The 24,270-nt window shown below is 40.5% G+C and overlaps 1 protein-coding gene across 5 annotated transcripts in view; it reads right to left on the bottom strand.

The window, feature by feature from the left end:
* LOC114635083 (testis-expressed protein 12) overlaps positions 1-24,270 on the bottom strand; it is a 31,443-nt gene that overhangs the window by 5,747 nt on the left and 1,426 nt on the right. For 3 of the 5 annotated variants that reach the window (XM_028783755.1, XM_028783757.1, XM_028783754.1), the window contains exons 2-11: positions 23,382-23,447; positions 22,425-22,536; positions 22,287-22,338; positions 14,673-14,861; positions 8,402-8,613; positions 7,868-7,983; positions 6,987-7,089; positions 3,126-3,254; positions 2,185-2,345; positions 1,084-1,251 (exon numbers count right to left, since the gene is read on the bottom strand). In XM_028783755.1, the coding sequence (XP_028639588.1) occupies positions 1,084-1,251; positions 2,185-2,345; positions 3,126-3,254; positions 6,987-7,089; positions 7,868-7,983; positions 8,402-8,613; positions 14,673-14,861; positions 22,287-22,338; positions 22,425-22,536; positions 23,382-23,444 (1,305 nt within the window). In that variant the 5' untranslated portion in view covers positions 23,445-23,447. Of the gene's footprint in view, positions 1-1,083; positions 1,252-2,184; positions 2,346-3,125; positions 3,255-6,986; positions 7,090-7,867; positions 7,984-8,401; positions 8,614-14,672; positions 14,862-19,139; positions 19,286-21,078; positions 21,592-22,286; positions 22,339-22,424; positions 22,537-23,381; positions 23,448-24,270 lie in introns of those variants that run through there. The other 2 variants (XM_028783756.1, XM_028783759.1) reach the window with 2 other exon arrangements.

Raw genomic sequence — 24,270 nt, 5'->3', positions numbered from 1 at the left:
GAGGGAAGGAGGGAGGAAGGAGGGGAAGAAGGGAGGAAGGGAGGAAGTAGGAAGGAGGGAAGAAGGAGGGGAGGAAGGGAGGAAGTGGGAAGGAAGGAAGGAGGGAAGGAAGAGAAGGAAGAGAAGGAGAGAGGAAGGGATAAAGGAAGAAGGGAGGAAGGAAGGAAAGAAAGACGGAAAAGGAAAGAGAGGGAAGAAGGGACTGTGGGAAAGAGGGAGGAAGGGAGGGAGTCAGTCAGTCTAAGATGGGTATGATGGTACACAGCTATAATCCTATCACTCAGGAGATTGAGGAAGTGGGCTGGAGAGATGGCTCAGCAGTTAGGAGCACTGACTGCTCTTCCAGAGGTCCTGAGTTCAATTCCCAGCAACCACATGGTGGCTCACAACCATCTGTAATGGGATCTGATGATCTGATGCCCTCTTCTGGTGTGTCTGAAGACAGCTATAATGTACTTAATAAATAAAAAATAAGAGAGAGAGAGAGAGAGAGAGAGAGAGAGAGAGAGAGAGAGAGAGATCAAGGAAGGAAGATGCTGCAGGTTCAAGGCCAGTCTGGACTACAGAGTGTGTGAAACAGAACTAGACAGTCATTGGATTGATTAGTTAACACAAAGCAAGCCCTAAGAACTGTGCACTCTGGTAATAATGGATCAATACTAGCTCATCAACTGTGGCAAATGTTTTACAATGTAAGAAGTCAATATCGAGCTGGCGAGAATGTGGTTCAAAGGGTAAAAGAGTTTACTGCACAAGCCCGACAGCCTGAGTTCAATTCCCGGCTCACGCCACTCTCGAGAGCACACACACACACACACCATATGCATATACATGCATACAATAACAATAGATAAGACAGAAATTGAAATATTGATGTTGGGGGAAAGGAGCGCATGGGGAAATGCGAGATGCTTTCTGCTTGTTTTGTTGTTGCTGTTGAAACCTAAGTTTATACTGCTCTATAACTGCCCATAATCAACATACAGCAAGCAACATCCTTAAAAATCAAACGTTAACACCTGGCATGGGGGCATACAGCTTTAATCCCAGAACTCAGAAGGTAGAGAAGTGCAAGATGTTTACCTGATCGAGCCCTTCTCCAGCTTTCCTGAGATTCTTTAGTTGGTAAATGTCTAGGCTTCCCCCATCATCCTCACAACACAGATCAATCACAATACAGCCCTGGTCCTCGAAGGCATTGATTTGATGAAAGGTAAGAAAAGGCTTGCTGTAGTACACTCCTGGAAGAGGCTGCAGGACACACAGACATCGCAGAGACACACTCAGTTCTCGTTCCTTTCCCTTCCCCTCCCCCCCTTTCTGTCCTCTTTCAGAAATAAAGCTGCAAAACTCAAGTTAGGAGGATATGCACCCCACTCACAAGCCATATCAGAATACACATCCCTGCCTGCAGGCCATGGTCAGGGATACATATCCCACTTACATGTCATGGTCAGTAGGCATAAAGGAAGAAAAATCAGACTATAAAAGCAAGTATACTTTGATTAAGCATTGCTTGCTTAAGTCATCTCTCTTCATGTTACTCAGTGAACTGAGGCTGTTTGACACAAACCAATCTATTGTTGTGACTAATTTAAAAGCCCTTCTAAAATGCAATCTAGTGTTTTACAGGATAGATAGATCCTAGACTCTAATTACAAGATTTATAGAAAACACTGTTGCTTGTGATGCTTATTATAAATTAAGTGACTAATTGAAAAGTACATTCAATATTCAGATAATTTTGTAATGAAATCGGGGCAAGTTTAATTTAGAAGGCTAGCCCTTAGAGATAAACATAGACAAAAACAATGGCACTAAATAATGAAGAATAAGAGATTCAGCCGACATGCGTGGACTTCCGTGGGGGTATGGTACTGGCACACCAAGAAGTCCCAGATGCAGCTATTTTAAGCCTTAAAGTGTCGTTGCAGAATTGGCGGAAGGGCTCTGTGTAAACCGCACCCCTGTGTACCATTACAGCATGGGAAACCCCGTGATGAGAGAGCTTCCTGTGTCCTTCTGATTCAATCCACTGAAATACATCTCCCTAGTTTCCCAACACACAATGTCCACCGTGCTAATTAATAAGTAGCCAGTCTAACCAGCAGAAGAAAACAACACCCCGTGAAAATTCAGCTCCGGGGGCGACGTTTTCAATACAAATATGCTCAGATACTCAGCCTGTCCAGTGCGTTTCTCCACCACGTGAAACCGCGTGTTATACTGGGGCTCCCAGCTCATGCCATCAGCAAAAGCCTTTCCCCGGATTTTAGAGGTGATTATTTTCCACAGCTTCATCTTTAGAGGCTGTTCCACAAAGATTATATAGTTTTCTGTCATTCCTAAAAGGTTCCGGGAGACAATAAATTGTTGCTTGGCAAACTAGAGAGAGCTGAAGCATAGCAGGAAGGGGAACCGTCTGAATGGCTGCGCGTGTGACTGCTGTGTGACTGCCAGACATGAGCAGACACTAGCCAGCAAGACCTCGCTCTCTCCCAGCTTGACTGGACATATTTCCTGTTTCTTCATAGAAAAGAAATCCGCTAAGAACACTTGGGTTAATGTTCTTAGTTGGGTTTTTTCCCCATTTTAAATTATTTGGGTTTAAGAATAAGAGAAAGCGGCACAATATTAAAGTGTTATTTATGCTCAGTGTATTTATTCCTTAATCCTTTTCCAGTACACACTGGGAGTAAGGACTCAGGAATATTTGGCTATCTCAATTTATAATACATAAAATAAATGTTCTGAATAAAGGCTAAAACATCTCAAAAGTTAACAAAACATTAAAGGCTGAAACAATCGTGCAGAATATAAGGTTCGCACACACACATGCACTCGCGCGTGAAGTCATGTGTGACTATTACTTTAGGGCTTTCACATTGACTAAAACACTTCTAGTAACTACTTATATTAAGTAGCCGTATCCCTTCATGCAATCTGCAGGCTAGCACAAGGACTACAGGACTAGATAGAATATCTTAACTGTTATTAATGCAATCCGGGTCTCGTTACCATAACACTCTTATAAATGATCAAGGTGATACTTGTCAAAACTAATCTTTCTAACACAGCCACGTTAAGGCAAAGCCCAGAGCAACTTCCCTCATCTACGGACTCACCAAAGCTATGGTAGTAAGAAGGCTTCATCTTCTCGGTGGAAGCAATAGAGCACAGCACCTGCGCCCCATGAATCGTCTCCCCAGGCTCTTTCTTTTTTGGAGGAACACGAATAATATTATAGCAAGAACCTGGACAAGAGAAAATTCTTCCTTTACGATTTCTATTTGCATTCTAGAATGAAGGATGACCCTTTCCCTTGCCAGGGTTTGGTATTTAGTGGGCGTGCCGTAGTTATTGATGGGTTAACTAAGAGCACATGTTTATGTAGCTAGTCCGTGAAAGAATATTTAAGTGGTGCTGAACTATCTTCCGGGTATTATAATTTGCAGTGTAAGACATGATGAACTTGCATAATGTGGAATTTCACAATTGCCACTGTTCTAGAAGAACAAAATAATCAGCATTTTTTCTTGGTTCATTTATTTTTCGGCCATTTACTGGTCACCAATCAAACACTGTTGTGAGTATTCTAAACACTGTAGCCCAAACTCATGTTTATAGCAGTACACAGAACAGATAAAATCTATTCCTCTCTAAAATTCAAATTCTAATAAAACATATGAGCAAAATATGCATCTGATGCCGATATGAACTGTAATGTAAAACAAGCTAGCTGGGGGCTGGGGTGGTTGTGTACGGGTGGGCATTCCTGTTTACCATTCATTACTAAGCATGTGGTGGCAGTCAAGTAGACCTTAATTAAGAAGGAGAAAGAGACTTGAGAGTATCTGGAAGAAAGGCCATGCGGTGATGGCATGAGGTGGCCGTGGAGGGGTGATGTGAGGTGCTGGATTTTGAAGGTATTTTGAGGGCATTGCTGAGATGAATCTTTTGATTAACTGGATGGAGATATGAGAGAGAAACATGAAGAATGATTCAAAATTGCCATTAGCAATTGGAAGGATGGAGTTGCCATCAACTGAAATGGGGAGAACTCATTTTGAGAAAGCTTAGCAGAAAAGACCAAAGGCTTGGTTTTGTAATGCCTGTTGACATCCTGGTAAAAACCCTGAATGAGCAATAAGTACAAATTACTGCAGGTGTTCAGGGTGGAGATACAGGCAGGTTTTGAGAAACCACTATGTATATAGGAAACATTATGTTTTGTAAAATGACAGAGTGAGAGAGAGAGAGGGAAGGAGGGAGAGAGACAACAATGATAGATTAATATGAAGAACATATTTGAAGTATTAAAAAATAACTATGTTGATACAATGTTCGAAGAATTTTTGCTAATTTGTAAAGAGGATCTTAAAATATCTGAAAAGGCTAAAACTTTGTTATGATTTGCACATTTATTTCTTAGTCCTCTCTCTACAGTTTTTAAAGTTCTTAAAAGTAGAAGTGTATTACAGGTATTTTAAAATTACAATCAGGATTATTATACTTCCCAAACGTGTCCCATGCGTCCTACACCTACATACACACGGAGTTCCAGTTCAAAACCTTCTCGTGGAACCAGGTAATCAAATGAGAGAAGAGAAGCATGTCAAGCATTGGTTAGAATCCCAGTGTTGGCAATTGGATTGTGCAATTCACTGAATGTAAACATCTAGCCACTGAACTATTCTAACTACAAGGCCCTGAAGGCATCTCGAAGGCACTATGGTAGAGAATCACCTAACACACTGAGGGATGCAAAGACAGCCCCGCCTTGCTCTGTACTTGCATATGATCTGCAGATCCTCCAGAAGCTGAGGCAGAGTAGCAAGCCTGACAGTCATGATCAGTGCCTGGGTTTCTCAGTGAGATCCAGAGGCTCCATGTACCAAGATCCCCTGCGGTTCACAGTAAAGACTCTCGGCCTCTTTTCAGTTCTGCTAATACAGATGGATAGAGCCCAGTGATCTACCCTGACAGCAAGCATTCTAGGTTGAGATTGATGATCTAGTGACTATTTTAAAAACATATAACTAAAAATGATGTTTTCCATATTATAAATAAGTTTCAAAATAAACTGGTTAATAGAGTTAACAAGAAGTGATTTTTTTTTAATGATCAAAAACTGATGGACAGAACAAAACAAACACAAACTCTACTGAGCCACTCTACCCGTTGAACTCTTTTCCCCAGGAGGATGTCTGCTGTTTGCTGTAACAATTTTCAAGGATCAACCCTCCTCTGAAAGTAAAAAAACAAAAACAAAAACCAAGCTGGGTGAAGGATATCAGGGACATCCTATCTGTACCTAAGTTAATAAAGGCTAAAACTGCTGCATTCATTTTCATACACATTCATATATGTGGATATAAACATACAGAAGAACAAACCGCAAAGCCAACTAACTATTCACCAGAGCTATAACACAACCATAGCACAGGTTTCATTGACTGGAGACAACAGTCTGACTACTAGTCAAGAGAGACACTCATAAATATCTAATACCCCCAGCCAACACACTCTTGTTCAGAAACACATGTTCTCAGATACAGAAACCCAAATCCGCCTTCCCTAAGAGAGTGGGTGTATAAGTGTCGAAGTCCTGCGCAAGTGGAGGAAGCAGTGGTGACTAGGTGGAGACGGGATATTAAATATATCAACATCGCCTTCTGGACTTGGTGATGTAAAACTAATAAAATGGTCTAATAGAATGACTCACGGCAAGCCTTGACGTGTATAGTCAGGCCTGGTTTCGGGTCTAGCTTCAGAGACATGGAAACTGGCTCAAGCAAATGACTTAAACATCCTGGGAGTTCACAGGCCTCATCTGTAAAGCATGGGTGATAACATGGCCTTTGAGAGTGGGTGTGTACGGATGACAGAAGAAAACACAGAGAAGTCTGCTTATCCCTAGCCCATCTTAGGTACTGAATAAACATTAGTTGCAATTATTAGCTACCAGAATGTTCTGGAGCAGACGGGCAGCAGTTTTGGGAGTGTGTTGATGATCAGCAAAGTGGTATGGTATCGAGTTGTGAATGCCATCCAGCTGTGCTCTCGGCTTCATCTGTAGTTAGTTACTCCTGTGTGATAGACAGTGGGCCCTCCCAATATATGTCTTTCCTGTAGCGTTTTACGTTTCTTGCTTCTATAATATAGTGTGTCTTTAAAGTTCATATTCAAGAGATATGTGCTAAAAATGCCTACAATTTATACCCCAGATCATAATGGTACATAAAGATGTAAGTTAACACTGAAAATGTCATAGGAAATCAGTTGCTAAGCATAGGTACAAAAGGACAACAGAACAGAGACTCAACGATAAACCGTGAGTTTTATCTTCAGTAATGCCTCTTTGGAGGCTGCTTTCTGATGCCTTCATGTGTAGGAGGAGCTAAGGTGGGAGGAGTAAGGAGAGGAAGAGGAGGAGTTGGGAGAGGAAGAAGAAAAGGAAGAGGAGTTAGGGAGGGCAGAGATGTAGGAGGATGGAAGCCCACGCAGGTATGAGGAGCAGTTCGGGTAACTACTTTTATTTAGGTTAGCTGATTGGGAAACAACTCTCTGTATGGGCATATTATTATTGAGCTTTACCAAACATATAAAGCCTTTGATTAATCTATAAGAATTAGAGTCTCATTCTCTTACTGGGCCCGCAGGGATGGCGGGATGGCCTGGGCAATGCCTAGCCTTTCGGAGACAGCGTGGAAGATTGGCAGAGCCATCTCCCACGCTGGTGTCTCCTGGGTGGCAGGGCTGGTGTTTCTGGCAGGCCGGTTCTAGCTGCTGCACACACATGGCCTCTGGCCACAGAACATGGCGGCTGAGCTAGACAAAGCCACCACAGCTTAGGTAGTCGGCTTGAGCCAAAGGCCGATTTAAATAATTACTACAACATTCATGCGTATATTTTAAATATAATGGAGCTTTGGGAAACAGTTTACTCCTAGTTATATCTAAAAACATCTCCACCTTCTCCTCACCTCTCGGCCCATAGGTGTTTCCCATGTTGTACGCTGTCCCATCCGGGTCATAGTGAGGGTGTGCAGTTGCTCCGTTCACAGCAACGAATTTGCTCCAGTCCACCTGCAGGTTTCAGAGCACGCAGAACTCTAAATGATGCACAATAGATCTTTAATAGCATAAATTAGCATAGATCACAGAAGCACGTCATCTACATTGTGAGTGTGATCTGAGAAACCTCTGAGAAATCTAAATCATCTTTCCTACTTAGGAAAAAGAAACAGATGAAAAATCAAAACAATAAAAACCAGCGGCGCCACAGTTGCCACCAAAAAAATAGTATGGGTTTATCTAATATCACAGGAAAGTTCAAAATAAGCATAACAATTATAATCAAGAATAAAATGAACATTTTACACTGAGGTAGGCACACCTGAAATCCCAGCACTTGGGAGACTGAGGCAGGAGGATCACAAGTTCAAAGCCGGACTAAAGTACATGGTGAACTCCAAGCCAAGCTTAACTACAGAGAAAGACACTGTATCAAAAACAAAATTGTCCTTAAATGCTATTAATTAATGTTTCAAGGCAACATGGGTCTATACAACCTCTTGTGTGACAGGCATTGTGTCTAGGAGGAGTGTAAGCCTGTCAGGGCTATTTCCCTTACACCTGGACCTTATGATGTTAAAACTAAGGTAGAAATTGGGCTTATCTTTAAGAAAAACAAACCCCACAACCCATCCCAATGCTGGCAGAGGGTGATGGTAACCTAAATTAACAGATGCCTTTGTTTGGTGGGGATGAAACTCTGACTTCTTTAACTGTCTAGATTCTACAAGGTACTCTGAATAGAAAGAAAATTAGGATCTATTTTATTCACTTTGGGCCTACACATTACCTTTCCTGTTCTTTCCAGCGTTTCAATGTCCACCTTATTCATAAAATTGGTCTCCGTGCTCATGTAGTAATCACCCTTGTACTGCACAAAGTTGACGCTGGTGTTGTCAGTCATGGCTGAAACCAGGTAGTAGATATTGAACACATACTCCAGGGAGAAAATGCCAGTGATTTCTCTCCCTCCCCCCTCTCCTGCCCCCTCATACATGTGCGCATGCACACACAATCACACACACAATCACACACACACAATGTGTATTTTCAAGGGCTGGAGAAATGTCTTCAAATTTAAGAGCACATATTGCTCTTCCAGAAGACCTGAATCCCGTTCCTAGCACCCACATAGAACAGCTCACAACCATCTGTAACTCCAGTTCTACGGAATTCAACACCTGCTCCTGACCTTCATGGGCACCCATCACAGACACATAAACATAAATAAGAATTAATTTTTGAAAATGTATATATTTCAAGATTTTTACTTGTATAAATACTCATTTAAATAACGATCACTGTCATTTTAAGGGCTGCTTACTAGGTGGCTCAAATCTTGACATGAAACGTTCAAAGATGCTCTTGCATGGGTCCGGAAGGGCCAGCGTGCCAAATTCCGAGATCACAATTCTATCTCCAGCACTGTTGGCCTTGTATGTGTCACTCTGTAGAAACTTGCTCTTGTATGTCACTGTGCCCCTCCCCATTCTGAACTGGTGAAGCAAAGCCATTCCATCAAACCAGTGATTGTATCTGCCAATGGGAGAAGAGAATAGAGGTTCATTTACGAGTAAGGAAAGATGGGTGAAAATGAGTGGAAGAATCTTTCTGCCATCCAAATATAAAGATAATAGAGGCAAATGTCCCCAGAGCCACCCACTCGATCAGAGAACTTGAAATTATGGAATGACCTTTACCCTATGGCCTGGAACTCCTTTCTAAAATCTAGCGGGGGCGGGGGGGCTGTCTCTGACTCTGTTGCCTGTCATTGGATCCCCGTTCCCTACCTGAACTGTCTTGCGGGGGGCCTCAGTGGGAAAGGATGTCCTTAGTTCTGCTAGGACTAGATATCCCAGGGTGGGGTGGTCCCCAAGTAGGACTTCTCTTCTCTGAGGAGAAGGGGGGGTAATTTTTGGGAGGGATTTGTAAGGCAGGGACTGGAAGGAGAGGAGGAGGGCTGTAATTGAGATGTAAGGGGAATTAAAAAAATAAATTAGAAAAAAATTCTCACTTTCCAATGGGCTGCAGTAAAACCCTACAATGGTAAGCCCTAAGATAATTCTGCTCTTTTCCCTGTGGCTAAGAAAACATGAAAAAGCATTTCCCAAATCAGAACAAGTTCCTAAAATGAAACATTCAGCCTTCTATCTTAAATGTATTAAATTTTCTGTTTACTATAGATTTTATCTGTTTTATTCCTTGCATAATCATTCTACCCTTATGATTATACTAGAAATTGCCTGCCGGGCGGTGGTGGCGCACGCCTTTAATCCCAGCACTTGGGAGGCAGAGGCAGGTGGATTTCTGAGTTCGAGAGTTCGAGGCTAGCCTGGTCTACAGAGTGAGTTCCAGGACAGCCGGGGCTACACAGAGAAACTCTGTCTCGAAAAAACCAAAAACAAAAAAAAAAGAAAAGAAAAAGAAAAAAAAGAAATTGCCTAACAAAGTGATGGAGCACGGTTAACATGACCTGAATTCAATGCCCAGAACCCACAGGATGAAGAAGAGAAGAGATTCCTGCATGTTGTCCTCTGACCTCCATACATATGTCATGACAGGTGCAAAATAAAAGTTAAAGCGTGGAACATCAAAAAAACATGTAGGCAAAAATTAAATTAAATTAAATTTTAAAAATTTGTAGCCTTGTTTCAGGAGAAAAAAAAAGTTACCGCAGCCAGTGTATTGATACATACCTGTGATCTCAACCCCCAGGAAGTGGATGCAGGAGGATTGCAAATCTGAGGCCACCCTAAGCTAAGACCCTGACTCAAATGCTTGCTGTCAGCATGGGCAAGGAAGTCTAACATTGTCTGAAAAGACAATGGTTCTTGAAGTCAGGGCTGGTCTCTGTTCATCCAGGCAGCATTACTCACCAGAGCCAAAAGACAGAAACAGTTAGAAGTATCTACTGATGACTAAAACCAAACCAAGGGTTCATGCATGTCACCCCAAAATATGCCACTTCAGCACACTCCTCTGACTTTGAAACACTTGAAGATCAGCAGCCGCAAGGTGAGCATGGTGACCTTCGATTTTCTCTCCAAAAGGAAAAAGTAAAACTCCCTCATGAAGTGGGCTTTTGTGGGGCACGCCTTTGATGCCAGCATTTGGGAGGCAGAGGCAGGTAAATCTCTGTGAGTTCAAGGAAGCTGGTCACTAAAGACAGTTCCAGGACAGCCAGGACTACAAAGAGAAACCCTGTCTCAAAAAGCCAAGAAAAGAAAAAAGAAAATCCCCCTCATTTACAATGGCCTTCCTGTACTAGAAGGAAGACAGTCGTCTCTGTACCTGGAGACAGGGAGTAGAAGCAAAGAGGAAACAGTATAACCTTGCTAAACGAACACTAGCGTGGCATCCCTGTCCCTTAGTGAACTACCCTGGCTCCCACCCTTATCACATTCCCACAAGTTACTGAGTAGTTCTTCTTTTTCTTACACAGATTCCCAAGTACATACAAACATCAGCAAACAAGAGTTGTACGATTTTTTTTCACTACTAATCCTCCCCATTGTTGACTTAATTCTTGGGTCTAGTGAAGACCAAGAGGATGAGAAGAAATTTTGTCTTCTCTACAGTATACACCATGTCGTTATCCACCACTGAAAAGGGAGGGAACCTTGCCATATGTTGCAGCACAGATGAACCTTGAGGATCATTGCGCTAAGTAAATCAAGCTAGTTCTAAAAGAACAGATGTTGTAAGATCTACTTATATAAGGCGTTCAAAGTAGGTGAGAGGTAAAAGCCAGCAAGCCAGGTGATCTGAATTTGATCCCAGACTCCATACCACCAGAGAAACTCTGAAAGTTGTCCTCTGACCTCCATATGCATGTGATGGCACACACACCTAGTATATGTACTTTAAAATTAAAATGAAATATTCAAGCTTATAAAAACAGGAATGAGGTTGGTTAATGGACTTGGAGAATGGGAGAAATGACAAATTGCTGTTTAACTGGTTAGTTCCAATTTTGCAAGATAAGAAAATTCTGAAAATGTTTCACCACGTGACTAAATGTGATACTATTGAACTGTACCGTTTAAATTATTAAGGTGTAGTTTTTACATGTTGCATACTTTATCACTTTTTTTATTAGTGTAGAGAAGTGTCCCTCTTATTCCCGAGATTTCAGGTGCCATATCTATCAGTTGCTGGCTCGGTTTCTGGGTTTCCTCTTCTGTTACCTGTTCCCCTGTCCGTGAACCACTGTCATAATGTGTCAATTGTAGAGGATTTACACTGTTTTTAATGTCTTGTAGAACACTAATAATTTTCATTTTAGTGTGTTCTTGATAATTCTTACATATTTATTTCTCATATGAACTTTAATAATAACTAATCTAATTCCCTGTAAATAGCTTGTTGGAATTTTTACTGATATCAGATTGTATTTATAAGAAACAAGAAATGTGCCTTTAAAATGCCGTCCTTCTGTTCAAGAACAAGAGGTGGTTTTCCCATCTGTCCAAATGTGTCTTTCATCTCTAAGCACAGTGGTACAAGCCTGCCATCACAGCACTTGAGGGGCTGACAGTTAGGACCAGGCTTCACCCTACTCTAAGTTACTCATATAGTCATTCGGTGAATGATGACTTGTGGAAATCCATGTCTTAGCATAGTGGGCTCATGACACTGAGGCAGGAAGTTTGTCTTGACTTCAAGGCTGGTTTAAGCTACATAGCAAGACAACATCTCCAGCAAACAAAAACAAGGACCCTTCCTAAATATAGTCCATCTGCAGCTACTCTGAGTGATGTTTTCTTCACCACACAGTTCTACACCCCGTCACCTTGGATTTTACTATTGTGTTTGGTTTTATTGTTTATTTTGGTGTCTTGGGTTTGCTAACCTGCCATCTGAGGGGGGCTTGCTGCTTTCCTTAGGTTTTGGCCCCTAAATCAATACCTTCACTCTAACTGCATTACTCTTACTTACATTGGACATTGAGTCATTGCATAGCAGTGGAAACCCTGAACATCTATCCTGGGTATAGAAAAAAAAAGACACCTGTAGCAGTTCCCAACTCAGCCTTACTATTTTAGCATAAAGATACAAGCATGAAGAGAGACGACGGGAAAGAGAAGATATTGTATATTCACATGTATATGAAATCATGTTAGGAGACTATCTGTTAAGTCCATTGTTCAGCTGCCAAAACATCAGTTTGCTTGAACTGTCCATCTCTGTCCATTCTAGTAATTCATATTCCCTGGAAAGTTATTCAAGGTTTTCAAATGTATTTGCATTGGGATCTATAAAATCTCTTAGTTTTTTTTTTTTTCAGTTTCAACAGCTACTTCTGTGTTCTCGCTCATGTCTGTGTATCTATGCTTTCCCGCTTATCCCCACTATATTATCTATGGGTTTGTGCACTTGGATTTTCCTCCACTTTCAACCTCTCCCTAGGCCTCCATCCTCCTCCCCACCGGCTGCAATCAGACTTCTAAAGTAACTCCTTAAAACCTCCTGCAGCACCCTGCTGGAGTGCTCCTCCTTGCTTCAGGCATGTACACCATTCAGTGAATACCAGGTTTCACAAGTTAAAATACATGCAGTTATGAAATATATATCTTCAAAATATCCTGAAGATGTCTCTTTCTCTTGGTCCTTGGCCTAGTTCTAAAAAACAGACGGAGAGGCAGGATGGGATGTGACAGATGGGCACAGCCTCTGGTGCCTCTGACCAAGGTAGAATGGTACTTGGTGGGGGAAGGGAAGAAAGCAAGGCATTAACTCTTAGAGTGCAGTGTCCAGTTCTGTAAAATGAACTGAGTGCTGTGGACGGTTGTAATGACGGTGGCACAACAGGCCGAATGGACTCAAAATGCCACTGAACTGTACCCTTCTCAGTAGTTTAGACAGTAGGCTTATGGTAAACATATGTTGTTCAATTTTTAAAAGATAATAAGCCCTGGAAAATCATCATGTCATTAAAAATACTGATCTCCCTATTTTGTAGCAGCATAAAATTATGATAGTGTGAATATATGTGTGTGTGTGTTTGTGTGTGTGTGTGTGTGTGTGTGTGTGTGTGTGTGTGTATGCTCCACCAAACATGTGCAGAGGTCAAAGAACACTTTGCTGGAGTTGGTTCTCTCTGTGTCATGTGTGCTGCATTCAGCTCACCAGGCTTATGAGCAAACATCTTTACTCACTGAGCTGTCTTGCTGCCGTGATAGCATAAATCTTTAAAAAGTAGAACGGAAAAATCTACTGATGATTGCAATTCTTTTCTTATCAAATTTGATTTTGATTTTTTTTATTTTATGTGCATTAGAGTGTCTGCTTTCATGTATGTATGTGCACCACATGCATGCCTGATGCCTGGGGAGGTCAAAAGAGAGTTTCATCCCCTGGAACTGGAGTTATAGATGGTTGTAAGTTACCATGTAGGCGCTGGGACTTGAACTCAGGTCTTCTGCAGTAGCAATAAGTGCTATAAACCACTGAGCCATCTCTTCATGCCCCAAGATGACTGCAGTTTTTAACATAAGTCTATAGAAATAGTGGAGAAGACCAGCAAGGAGTAGCATAAAATTGCTAAAGGCGATTGTGTTGTGTAGTTCATGCCCATCTCCACCCCACCCCAATAACTTTACTATAGTTCACACATTTTTTTCATACAAAAAATGTCTAACATTTAAAAATGTTACAGAGCAGACTGTCTCCTAGCCATCTCTTCCCATCACTTCATATCCCTCTTGGACACACAGAGGAATGATATCCTAAAGACCTTCTGGGTTTTCACCCATTGTATCTACTTACTGAGTTCTAGCTAGGTACAGGCTACTGTTGAAGATACTGGGAACATTTGGATAAATCAGGAAGCTTTTCTGCCCTAGTGAAACTTACATCCTAGTGGAGGAACACAGATAACATAATAAACAAAGAAAAACAAACAAGGCTGGAGAGATGGCTCAGCAGGTGATAGTTCTTGTTGCTATTACAGAGGACATGGGTTCAGTTCCCTGCACCTACATCACAATCATCCATAGCTCCCATTTCTAGGGATCCAGCACCCTCTTACAAACTCTGCAGGCACCAGGCACATCCATGAAACATATACTTAAAAGTGGACAAAACACTCATAGAAATAAAGTAAATGATAAATAGGTAATTTTTTAAAAATAAACAAACCAAGGGGATGGGCACTGGTGATGCAACCAACTTTGGTAGTTTTAGGATGAGAAGCCACAAGAAGTGCAATTTGAGTTGACATCAGGGCAAAAATCAGCCCAATGATTAGGGAAGACAGGTAAGAAAGCATCCAAGATACTGAGCACAAAAAGGAAAAACAGAAAGAGGTCCTTGTGACTGGGAAGGTGCCCTTCCTTCAGGATCTTGCAGTGAAATGGCTCACAGAGATTCTTGCATGGCTCCCTTGGTTCCCTAAACCCAAAGAGAACTTCAAATTCACAACTTGAACTGGGAGTGAGGGAGAAAAAATGGCTTTAGAATACTTTTTTCCTCTTCTAGGCAACAGTTTCCTTATCTGTAACCAAAGGGAAAGAGTGCCAGTACTCATCTTGGAGATGAACAGGAATGAATTCGTGTTCTAGAAACTCAAACTGTTCTCTAAAATCTAGGCTTACCTATCCTTTCCAAACTCAAACTTCCCAGGTCCAACTCGAAGTAGATAGCCATTGAGCCATTCAGGAATGTGTCCTTGGACCTGAGCAGACACAGCACTCAGAGTCTCCTCCACAGTGGTCAGCAGCGGGGCAATGCACGGCAGACTCTGCTTCGAGCCTAACATGGTTTCTCCACGTATTTCTTCAAAACTGTAAAAGAGAAGCAAAACTCACACACATGTACACACACATACACACAACCAAATAAACATGCATGTATGCACACACAAACAAGTACACACATATACATGCACACGTGTGCACAAGTACACACATGCATACATGCACACACATGTTACAGGATCTCCTGTTCACATGCTTATTCCCCCATAGACAGTTGTGTGAACTGGAAGCTTGAGGGAAGTGTGAACCTAAACCACACAGTCTCCAAATTCCTCTCTCCTCTTTCACATTTTCAAGGTACCAACATGGTACCATTCTGAACCATACCAATCCTTAAACACAAGAGTAAAATCCTATCCTATAATTAGGAGCTGGACACCATCCCTCTTACTTCCTACTTAAAAGACTTCCCAAGATGAATACATGAGTACATGAATGAGGAGAGGTGTGGTCAGATATAACTTTAGTTAGAACAAGTTACTTGTAACTTTGGCTACAATCCTTTACTTCATAGAAGTTATCAGAGGTACATGAGTCCAGACTAGAAATAACAGATAAACTTATCCAAAGACAAGATCTATGTTCTTCTGGCAATTTATTTTACAGTATATGATCCAATTTCTTTGAAATACTAAATTTGTAGCACACATGACCTTTTATTTCCCTAAACAATTTAGTCAGGCCCAGCTCTTTCTTGTTTTCCCAGATAACATTCATTTCACCTTGAATGCCCTTCCCAAAGCTTCTCCCTAAGAAAATTATAGCCGAGGATATAGATCAGAGGTAAAGTGCTTCTCCCTGTATTGGATTACAACACTGAAAAATGAAACCACACAAGAAGACTGTTTGGCAGTTGTAGTGGCACATAACTGTAATCCCAGTGCTCAAAAGGGAGGAGCATAAGGGGCCAGCCTGGGCTACCAAGTAAGCTCCTGTCTCAGTAGAGAGAAGAGCAGTGGGGAGTGGGAGGAGTGGAGGTAGCTCAGCCTGTAAGTTGCTTGCTATGCAACCCCCAACACCCACATAAAGAACAACAACAATAACAAAGTCACTGGGCCCAGCACCAAGCCTTGTTATCCTAACACTGAGACAGTAGAAGATTCCACAGTTCGTTGGCCTATTGGTCTAGCCCAGTTAGTGATCAGCTTCAGGGTCAGAGAGAAATATCTCAAAAAATAAAGGTGAAAAACAAATTGCTATCAACCTCTCACCTTTACACACACACACACACACACACACGCACGCACGCACGCACGCACGCACGCACGCAGAAAAAGTAAAGAAAACTCTACCTATTGTTCAAGATCTAACTCAAAAGTTACTTCCTTTAAAAAGCATAGCCAGAGTGCCTAGGTTCAAATCTTAAGTCACTTCCAAAGTAAGGTTTTCAACCTCCCTGTGCTTTTTCTTCTTTTCTAAGACAGAGATAACAATTCTTACCATGCCTAAGGTTTTAAGTGACCACGAAAGATTATGAACACGATACATATCCCCCAAATGTTCAGTATTATTAACTTTAGATGATCAATACAATAAGATGCACCACAGATTTTCTTTCTCTGAATTATTTTAGCTTTTCAAGGAAGAGCTAGACACTGCTGAGAGACTGAAGTCCCCAATCCAACAAGAGGAACTTGCTGCCTAGGGGGTCAGATGAGTCATTGCACCATCCTGTCTCAGTCCTGTCCAAAGATTATTTGCAATGTAAGTACAACCCACTACTCTCTGGTTCAGGAGCTGAAAACCGAATTCCAAGATTCCCACACTCTACATACAGTCTCTGGGGCGAAATGAGCAGGAACTAAAAGGCAGGAATGATAAGTAGTATTAGAGGTCTCAAGAAAATACTTTGAAAAAAAGCAGAGAAATCTAGACTTTCCTTACTCTTCTTTTGTAAACAGTGAGTTTATCTTCTTCTCCTTTTAGACTAAGACTCCCTGATAAAAAGTAGATTAGCTACATTACAGAGTGAAATTGAACAACCCAACTAGATACACACAAATTATAAATACTTTATGTTTTATGTCTTTGCACCATGTGTATGCCTGGTAACCTCAGAGGTCGGAAGTAGGTGTTGGATTCCCTGGGACTACCATTAAGGATAGTTGTAAGCCACCGCGTGCATGCTGGGAATCAGACTCGGATAATTTAGGCAAGCAGCCAGTGTTCTTAACCACTGAGCCATCTCTCTGGCGTCTTCATGTTAGATTATATTTACATATCTGTATGTTCAATGCTCCATGTTACTGGCACTATTGACACTCCTCAAACTTCTTGCAGTACCTGATATGGCTGCCATCATCTCTTTACGCCTGCTTCCATTCTTGGCTTGGGAGACAAGCTATTCTAACACTTGCTGTTTTAACTTTGCTGCCCTCTAACTATGCTGCTTCCCGTCAGCTTCCTTATTTATTAGGTGGTAACTTTAGGCAAACATCTTAACCCAATCAAACCTCAAGTTTTTTCAAAGATAAAATAAGGGTTAAGAGAGGTTAATGACTCCTACTTAATCTCTCATCGTAATGAAATGCCATGATACTTAGCAGATGTTAATCTCCTCTACTGACCCTTTCCCTCCTATCAACACATAAATGTCAAAGTATAACTTTAGACCTTTACCCTTAAATTTCAACATGTGCCCTTAGTAATCTCATCTTGATTCTTTTTGTTTGTTTTTTGTTTTTTATTTTTTTTGAGAACAGGGTTTCTCTTATAGCCCGGGCTGCCCTGCAACTCACTCTGTAGACCAGGCTGGCCTCGAACTCACTCATCTTGATTCTTAAATTCTCCAGTTATGTCTTAGACCTGACTCTCAACTCTTCTCTTCTGAATCAGCTCTTCCACCAGCCAACATCTCTCTTCAGTCTCTCTATGGGCATTGAATTCATCTTGCCCATCCTCCTTACAACAGTTCTTCTGACTATAGTGGCACAGGCCAGTAGGGGAAGTATGAAAAAAGATGACTTCTATGGCTTACATAGAAATTCCCCAGGTTCAAAATTCTCCATGGGTGACTCTATTTTCATCAGTCTCTCTTCTGAGACTACGAATTTTTTCTTATCCTAAGCCCATCTTCCTCAGCACTGGTGCCTCAACTTCTCCTTCCTATGTGTCACTTCCTACTGCCAAACTCGGGCCCTTGACTTTTGGCAGCCTCTCAGTTGGAGGCGTAACGGGAAAGAGAAACTCATTGAGGTGAGTTCCTGGAGCCACTGGACCATCTTAAGGGTTAGAGACCTCAGACAACTGCCTCCAGCTCTAAATAGCTCATCAGGACTAGAGATTCTAATTTACCTGGATGAGCAGGGAAGATGCTTTTCTACCAGTGATATGAAAATTACATTTCCTACATGTAAATCTGGCTGCATCATTCATTCCTCCACAACTCACAAATTACTTGCAAGTGTTGAAACTCCCGACCAGGTGCTTGAAGACCTTGTGTGCTCTCAGCCCACCCTAGCTGCTCACTCCAGCCTAGCTGGATTGCTCCCTAGACTCATGACCATTCTTTCTCTTCACCTAGGATATTGCTCATCTCCTTCAGATGAAATTTGCATATGCAATTTAACCTTCAAGTTCCAGCTTCTGGGTCAACTGCTTCTTAAGCACAGCATTCCCACTTCCTCGCTGCGGCTTCGGAGAGCTTTCTGGTGGCCCTTATCTTGCTGTTTTGTGTGATAAAGGCCAGTGCATTTTACAACTTCTCCTAGCAGTATTTGAATACAAAGTCTCGCTATACCTACCGCTCCTAGCGCGCCTAACACGCTGCCTTACATACTACAGCACTAAGTGGTTACATAACTTTATAACTGATTGCCATTGCAGTGCATATCGGTGCCGTTTCTGGCAGTTCTATATTAACCACTTACTGAAAATAAATTCTTGAAGTACCAACTATAATAGAAAGCTACAGAACAAAACCACAGGGTTTGAGACAGTTTCCCAGAATGCAAATAGGAGAAACGAACGTTTGCATCTGAATACAAAGCAGTGGTTTTCAGTTGGGAAAAGTCAGAATAGAGAAAAACCTTTTGAGGCATCCAGGACAAATCAAGTCTCTGGAGTGAATCCTGCCCCAGTGTGTCACCTTAGCTGACTGAACACTAGCTGTTTCCACAACGATGAGTACACCAATCCTGTGGTTGGTAAACCACCTGCTTTCACTTCTCCCCTGTGGCGTGCTGCCTGCACACAAAGAGGCTTCAGAAGCCTGCTATAATCTTCAGGACCCAGGTACAGCAGTCCAACTGGAGACTGGTAAGAAGTGGACCAGGAAAGGAAAGGGTAGAGGGGAGAGTCCCCTACCTGGGAGATGGTACACTGCCACAGAAAGAACCCCTGCAACGTCAGGAAGGCTGATGAGGAAACGCAGAAAGAGTTGAGGAAATATTGCTTAATTCACTTCAGGGCCAGCAACAGGTCTTGAGATTTCTGAATCTGCAGCCACTGGCCTATTTAGTAAATAATGAGCCAGGGTTGTTGCTGGCTCTGTGATCAAATGAGACTGGAGGGGAGGGAAGGAGAGGGGCGGGGCCTCAAAACACTGGTAAACTTAGTTTCTATGGCAAGTATCCTAACCAACTATAATCTTTGACATTAAAATCAGACCAATAATAGCCTTCCTTCTTAACCATCCCTTTTTGGAATTTGCCCCCACCTGCAGTTAAGTCCATGGAACCAGATTCAGGGGTTCATTACACAATTTCTCTCCTCTGAATGATTCAGACAGAATGAAGTCTCAATTTAGACTGGCAGGCACTAGCTCACCCTTTTCCCTTTTATCTCATCCCTCTTCTTTTATATTCATTAGTTTTTGGGGGGTTTTGGTTTTGGTTTTGGGTTGGGTTGGGTTTTCAAGACAGGGTTTTTTGTGTAGTCCTGGCTGTCCTGGAGCTCACACTGTAGACCAGGCTGGCCTCAAACTCACAGAGATCCACCTGCCTCTGCCTCCCAAGTGCTAGAATTAAAGGTGACATTCATTCGTTTTATGAAAAGCATTCTCTTACAGTAAAGCACAGACAGGAAACCAGGAATACATACCACCATACATCATTTTATTACTTTAACAAACATCTTTGAGAACCTAAATAACAAACACCGCTAGGAAGCAAAAACAACAAAAGACAAAATTCAGCACCTCGTTCCTGTTTTGTTGTCTTTTCTCTTTTAATTCCAACAATCTATGCAGAATAACTGGAACTCTCTGAGAGCTCAAGGACAGCCTGGCCTACACGAGTTCTAGGCCATCCAGGATTACACAGATCCTGCCTCAAACAAATAAGTAACTTGATGGAATGAAAATTTACTTTAAAGTTTACAAGCATCCAGGTAAAAAGATACTGCCTAATTTAAAAATACAAATTCCTTGTGGTGCCCTATCCTTATACTAGAAAATACACATAGAAAAGATCAAATTGTCTGTATGCTAAAAAGTAAAGATAGATTTTTTTGGATCCAACTAATGTAGTTATATATTACATAGATAATTTTGAATAAAATCATAGCTGTACTTTATTTGTATCAAAGGAGGAATCTTTTAGTCTGATAAGAGATCCTCTAGACCAGCATTTCTCAAGCCTGTGGGTCATGACCCCTTTGGGGTCAGACAACCCTTTCACAGGAGTCCTAAGACCATCAGAAAACACTGATATGTATATCATGATTCCTAATAGTAGCAAAATTAGAGTTATGAATCAGCAATAAAAATAACTTTATATTGGGAGTCATAACAACATGAGGAGCTGTACTGAAGGGCTGCAGGATTTAGAAGGTTGAGAACCACTTCTCTAAACCAAATTCAACTTCATATTATCATAGGATTGAAGGGGCCTGCCAAAGCCATGATCTCCTGAGTCCTATATTACAAATTTCCATATCACCCACATCCTACAGCTAAAACTTTTAAATATAATTCATAAACTTTACAAATCAATGTGGTTAATAGGTAAAAAGCCACTTGACAGCCAGGCTTGATGGTATATAACCTTAATGTTGATACAAGAGAGGTTGAGGCAGGTACACCATGAATTCACCTGGGTTCCATATAGCACGACACTTAAAAAATAAAGAAATAGCCAGGTTATAGTAACTTCCAGTTTTTATTTTTATCATAAGAGAATATTTTAAACCAAATTTTTATTAGTCAAATATAATTGTTAAAATTAAAAATAATCAAATGTTAATATTAAATAGCAGTAGCACACTGTTATATTTTATTATATGCTAAGAAACTGGACAAAATACCTTTAATGTTTTGATGTTCTTTTATAATACCAGCCAAGAAAAACATTTTAAAACTATCTCAAAAATCATCTGCTATTTAAACAAATATTGTTAGGCATAATCAAATTAACAGAGTCCTCTTTCATAGTTTAAGAAGGGCTAAACAATTTAGGGGTAAAGGATAAAGAAAAGAACATGTATAGAATTTTTAATTTACATTTTTATATAATGTACCAAATATTTGACCCGCAAGAGAAATATTACACACTTCATATTAATATCTATCTTAAAACCCCTTTTAAATTTAGAAAAAGTTACAGTCTAATACATATTTTCTCTAGCAAAAGAACACAGGAGTCAAAGGAACAACTCTCAGCTGGCCCAGGCACGTCACTTGTGCAGGGTGTTGGTGATCACTGTAAACCTCTGCTTCAGGAACTCTCGTTTTTGTACTAAAAAGTTTTCAATAATATTGGCTTCTTTGAAGAGTCCATCTATCTCATCGATGTAAGATGCATCAACTGCTGCTCTTTCACTAATAGTGAAAAGGTTGTTATTTAAACAAGTTATAAAGTCTAGACACATCATCAATGTCATATTCTTTATACTGCATCTGTTAGCTATTTCATTTTCATGGCTTTGTCCATGAGACAGCTTCATTAATTTACTATCTTCAGGATAAGTTAAAGCACTCTAGAAAATATTCTGGATTATTTAAAACACAGAAAGTGTATCTTAGGTACTATAACTTTAAAAACAAATTACATAAATTATTAAACTATTGTTCAGGTACAGTGACTATCCAGTAGCTTATAAAGCACCTTGTAATACTTCATATTCTCAAACCAATATTTAGATTCAGCCTTTAAATGTATAGTGATAAAATATAAATATGTGAATACTCTAACCCCATTAATTTCACCAAATAATACCATTCTCAAAGAGATATCTGTCTAAAATGTAGAAAACACTATCATCTAGAGACCAAGATATATCCAATCTGGTATTAGCACTAGAAATATGACAAATGATGTTGGGACAGGTTGGTGATTACTCTCTTAAAATAATCAACTCATCTTTTGTAAAGAATTGACACAGAATTGTAAAACTTCATATCTGTAGGTATCAAATACACTTTTAAGCCATAGAATTAAATTTTTCACTACTAAGTTTTCAGGAGAAAAGGATTTCTAAGAAAAAATAAACTTTAATAATACCATAATTACTTGCCTTAAAATCTTTGCATATGTAGACAACATCAGATTAATTTCCTTGCTCATATCTGTTCAAAAAATTGAGTAGGTTGTAAAATCTATCTTCTGCATGATACAGTCAATATACATAAAATAAGCATTGTCTATACATCACCACTCAAATCCTTCTCCAGAGCTTCCTCTTTATAAAAGAGTCCAGAACACTCAGAGAGAGATGAATCTGATTTTCCAAAAGAGGATTCCTGTGGACTATCAGACATTTGAGGCTAAGAAAAGAAAGAAAATAGATCAATGGTAAGATCTTTAAGACACATATATTCCATTTAAAAAACAAACTGAACACTTTTCAGAGGGACTGGGGACATGGTTCTATACAACAGTGTTTGTCTAGCATACTTATGGCTGTAGGTTCAAGCCCCAGTAGTTCAGAATTTAAAATGAAACTCTATGCTTGGGGTTGAGAGCTATTTCAGTGGCAAAGCACTGGACTAGGTTCCAACACTGAAAAAAAGTACCAAGGATAAAAAATACTAGAGATTGAATATCAATCATTTAAATTTTTTATCATCAAAGAAACCTTTAAACACAAGAGACACCTTGCTGAGAATGCTAAATTTTGTTTAGATTTTGGTAATGACTATTAACTCAATGAAAAACAGCCTTGTATCTTTTACCAGTGGATATTTTTTATAAGCATAAAACTTTAAACAGCCAAACAGTTGCAAAATTTTGCAATATAGATTAGCAGATAGCTCAACAGTAAAAGAAAGAATTCACCACTAAAATATGAAGATCTGAGTATGATTCCCAGACCTGCCTATAAGAATTTTACTCATCTTAGCAAATAATTATGCATGTAAAGTCCCATGTACCAAAAAGATATGGACTCACTCTGATTACATTTAAGGCCACATGCTACCAAGAAGAAATCCCCACGTATACTTTCTATAGGTCTGTTCTTAATGAAAAAGCTAAGTGGAGTCAACACAGTTCCTGCTGGTATAATCCTACCTCTGTGACTATGAGAACTGATCAATAGCACTTTCTTGAAGAAAAGAAACTTCAGAAATAGATAAAATACAGTAAGAGGCTCCAAGGGCATAAAACTTACCTCCAATTCTCTTGACCTCTTGCAGTTTCTAGAGTCTGATTTTACAAGGTGGTTTGCCATCATTCTCTAGAGACACAAACTATAACGTTTAGAGAAACTCCAAATTTAAGTATTAAATCCACACCACAGTTCTCTTCATGTGTGTCCTTTTCCCATTTCTGTTATTAATTTCTGCTCTCCTGATGTGCTCCCCTAATCTTAATTTCTACCTTCTCTAATTTATCCTACCTCTCAAAACTCTTCATTCAAAAACCCTCTGGGCCAGTAAACTCAAGTTTTATCACATGGCACCCAAGGTCTTCCATCATCTGAGACCAAAACTAATTGGACAATTTTTAAATACCAGCCTATATAAAATGAGCTCAACAAACCTTATTGGCAAGTCTATCTTGTTTCAGCATTAGGACATTTAAGATTCTTCTATCTTTATATATATTTTTAGTGTTACAATTAGAGGATAAAGCTCCCCTCTTTCTGTCCTTCTTTCTTTCCAAAAGAAGAAATGGGCAGAGATGCCTGACCTCATTTAAACAAATAAAACTGGGCTATCCCAGAAACAAGACCTCTTCATTCTTCTAGTCAGAGACTGTTTCCATTGGTTTACCCTTATTTTAACATGCCATCAAACTGCTTTCCCATAAATTCTGAAGCTATTGTTCTAGGAATCTGAACTGTTAAGGTTCAAACTTGAAAAGACACTGGAACTTAAAAGGATGGTCTCAACATCTTAGAGTTGAAAAACTATTTACATTCTCTTTCTTTCTTTCCTTCTTTCCTCCCCTCTCTCTCCTCTCTCCTCCCCCTCCCCATCCCCCTCTCCCTCCCCCTCCCCTCTCTCTCCTGCCTCTCCCTCTCCCCAACCCTCCCCCTTCCCCTCCCCCTTCCCCTT

This window comes from Grammomys surdaster, unplaced genomic scaffold, assembly GCF_004785775.1.
Source record: "Grammomys surdaster isolate TR1022 unplaced genomic scaffold, NIH_TR_1.0 1164, whole genome shotgun sequence".
NCBI classification, from domain to species: domain Eukaryota; kingdom Metazoa; phylum Chordata; class Mammalia; order Rodentia; family Muridae; genus Grammomys; species Grammomys surdaster.
The sequence above is the reverse complement of the archived record's forward strand: the minus strand, read 5'-3'. Positions and strand labels throughout refer to the sequence as shown.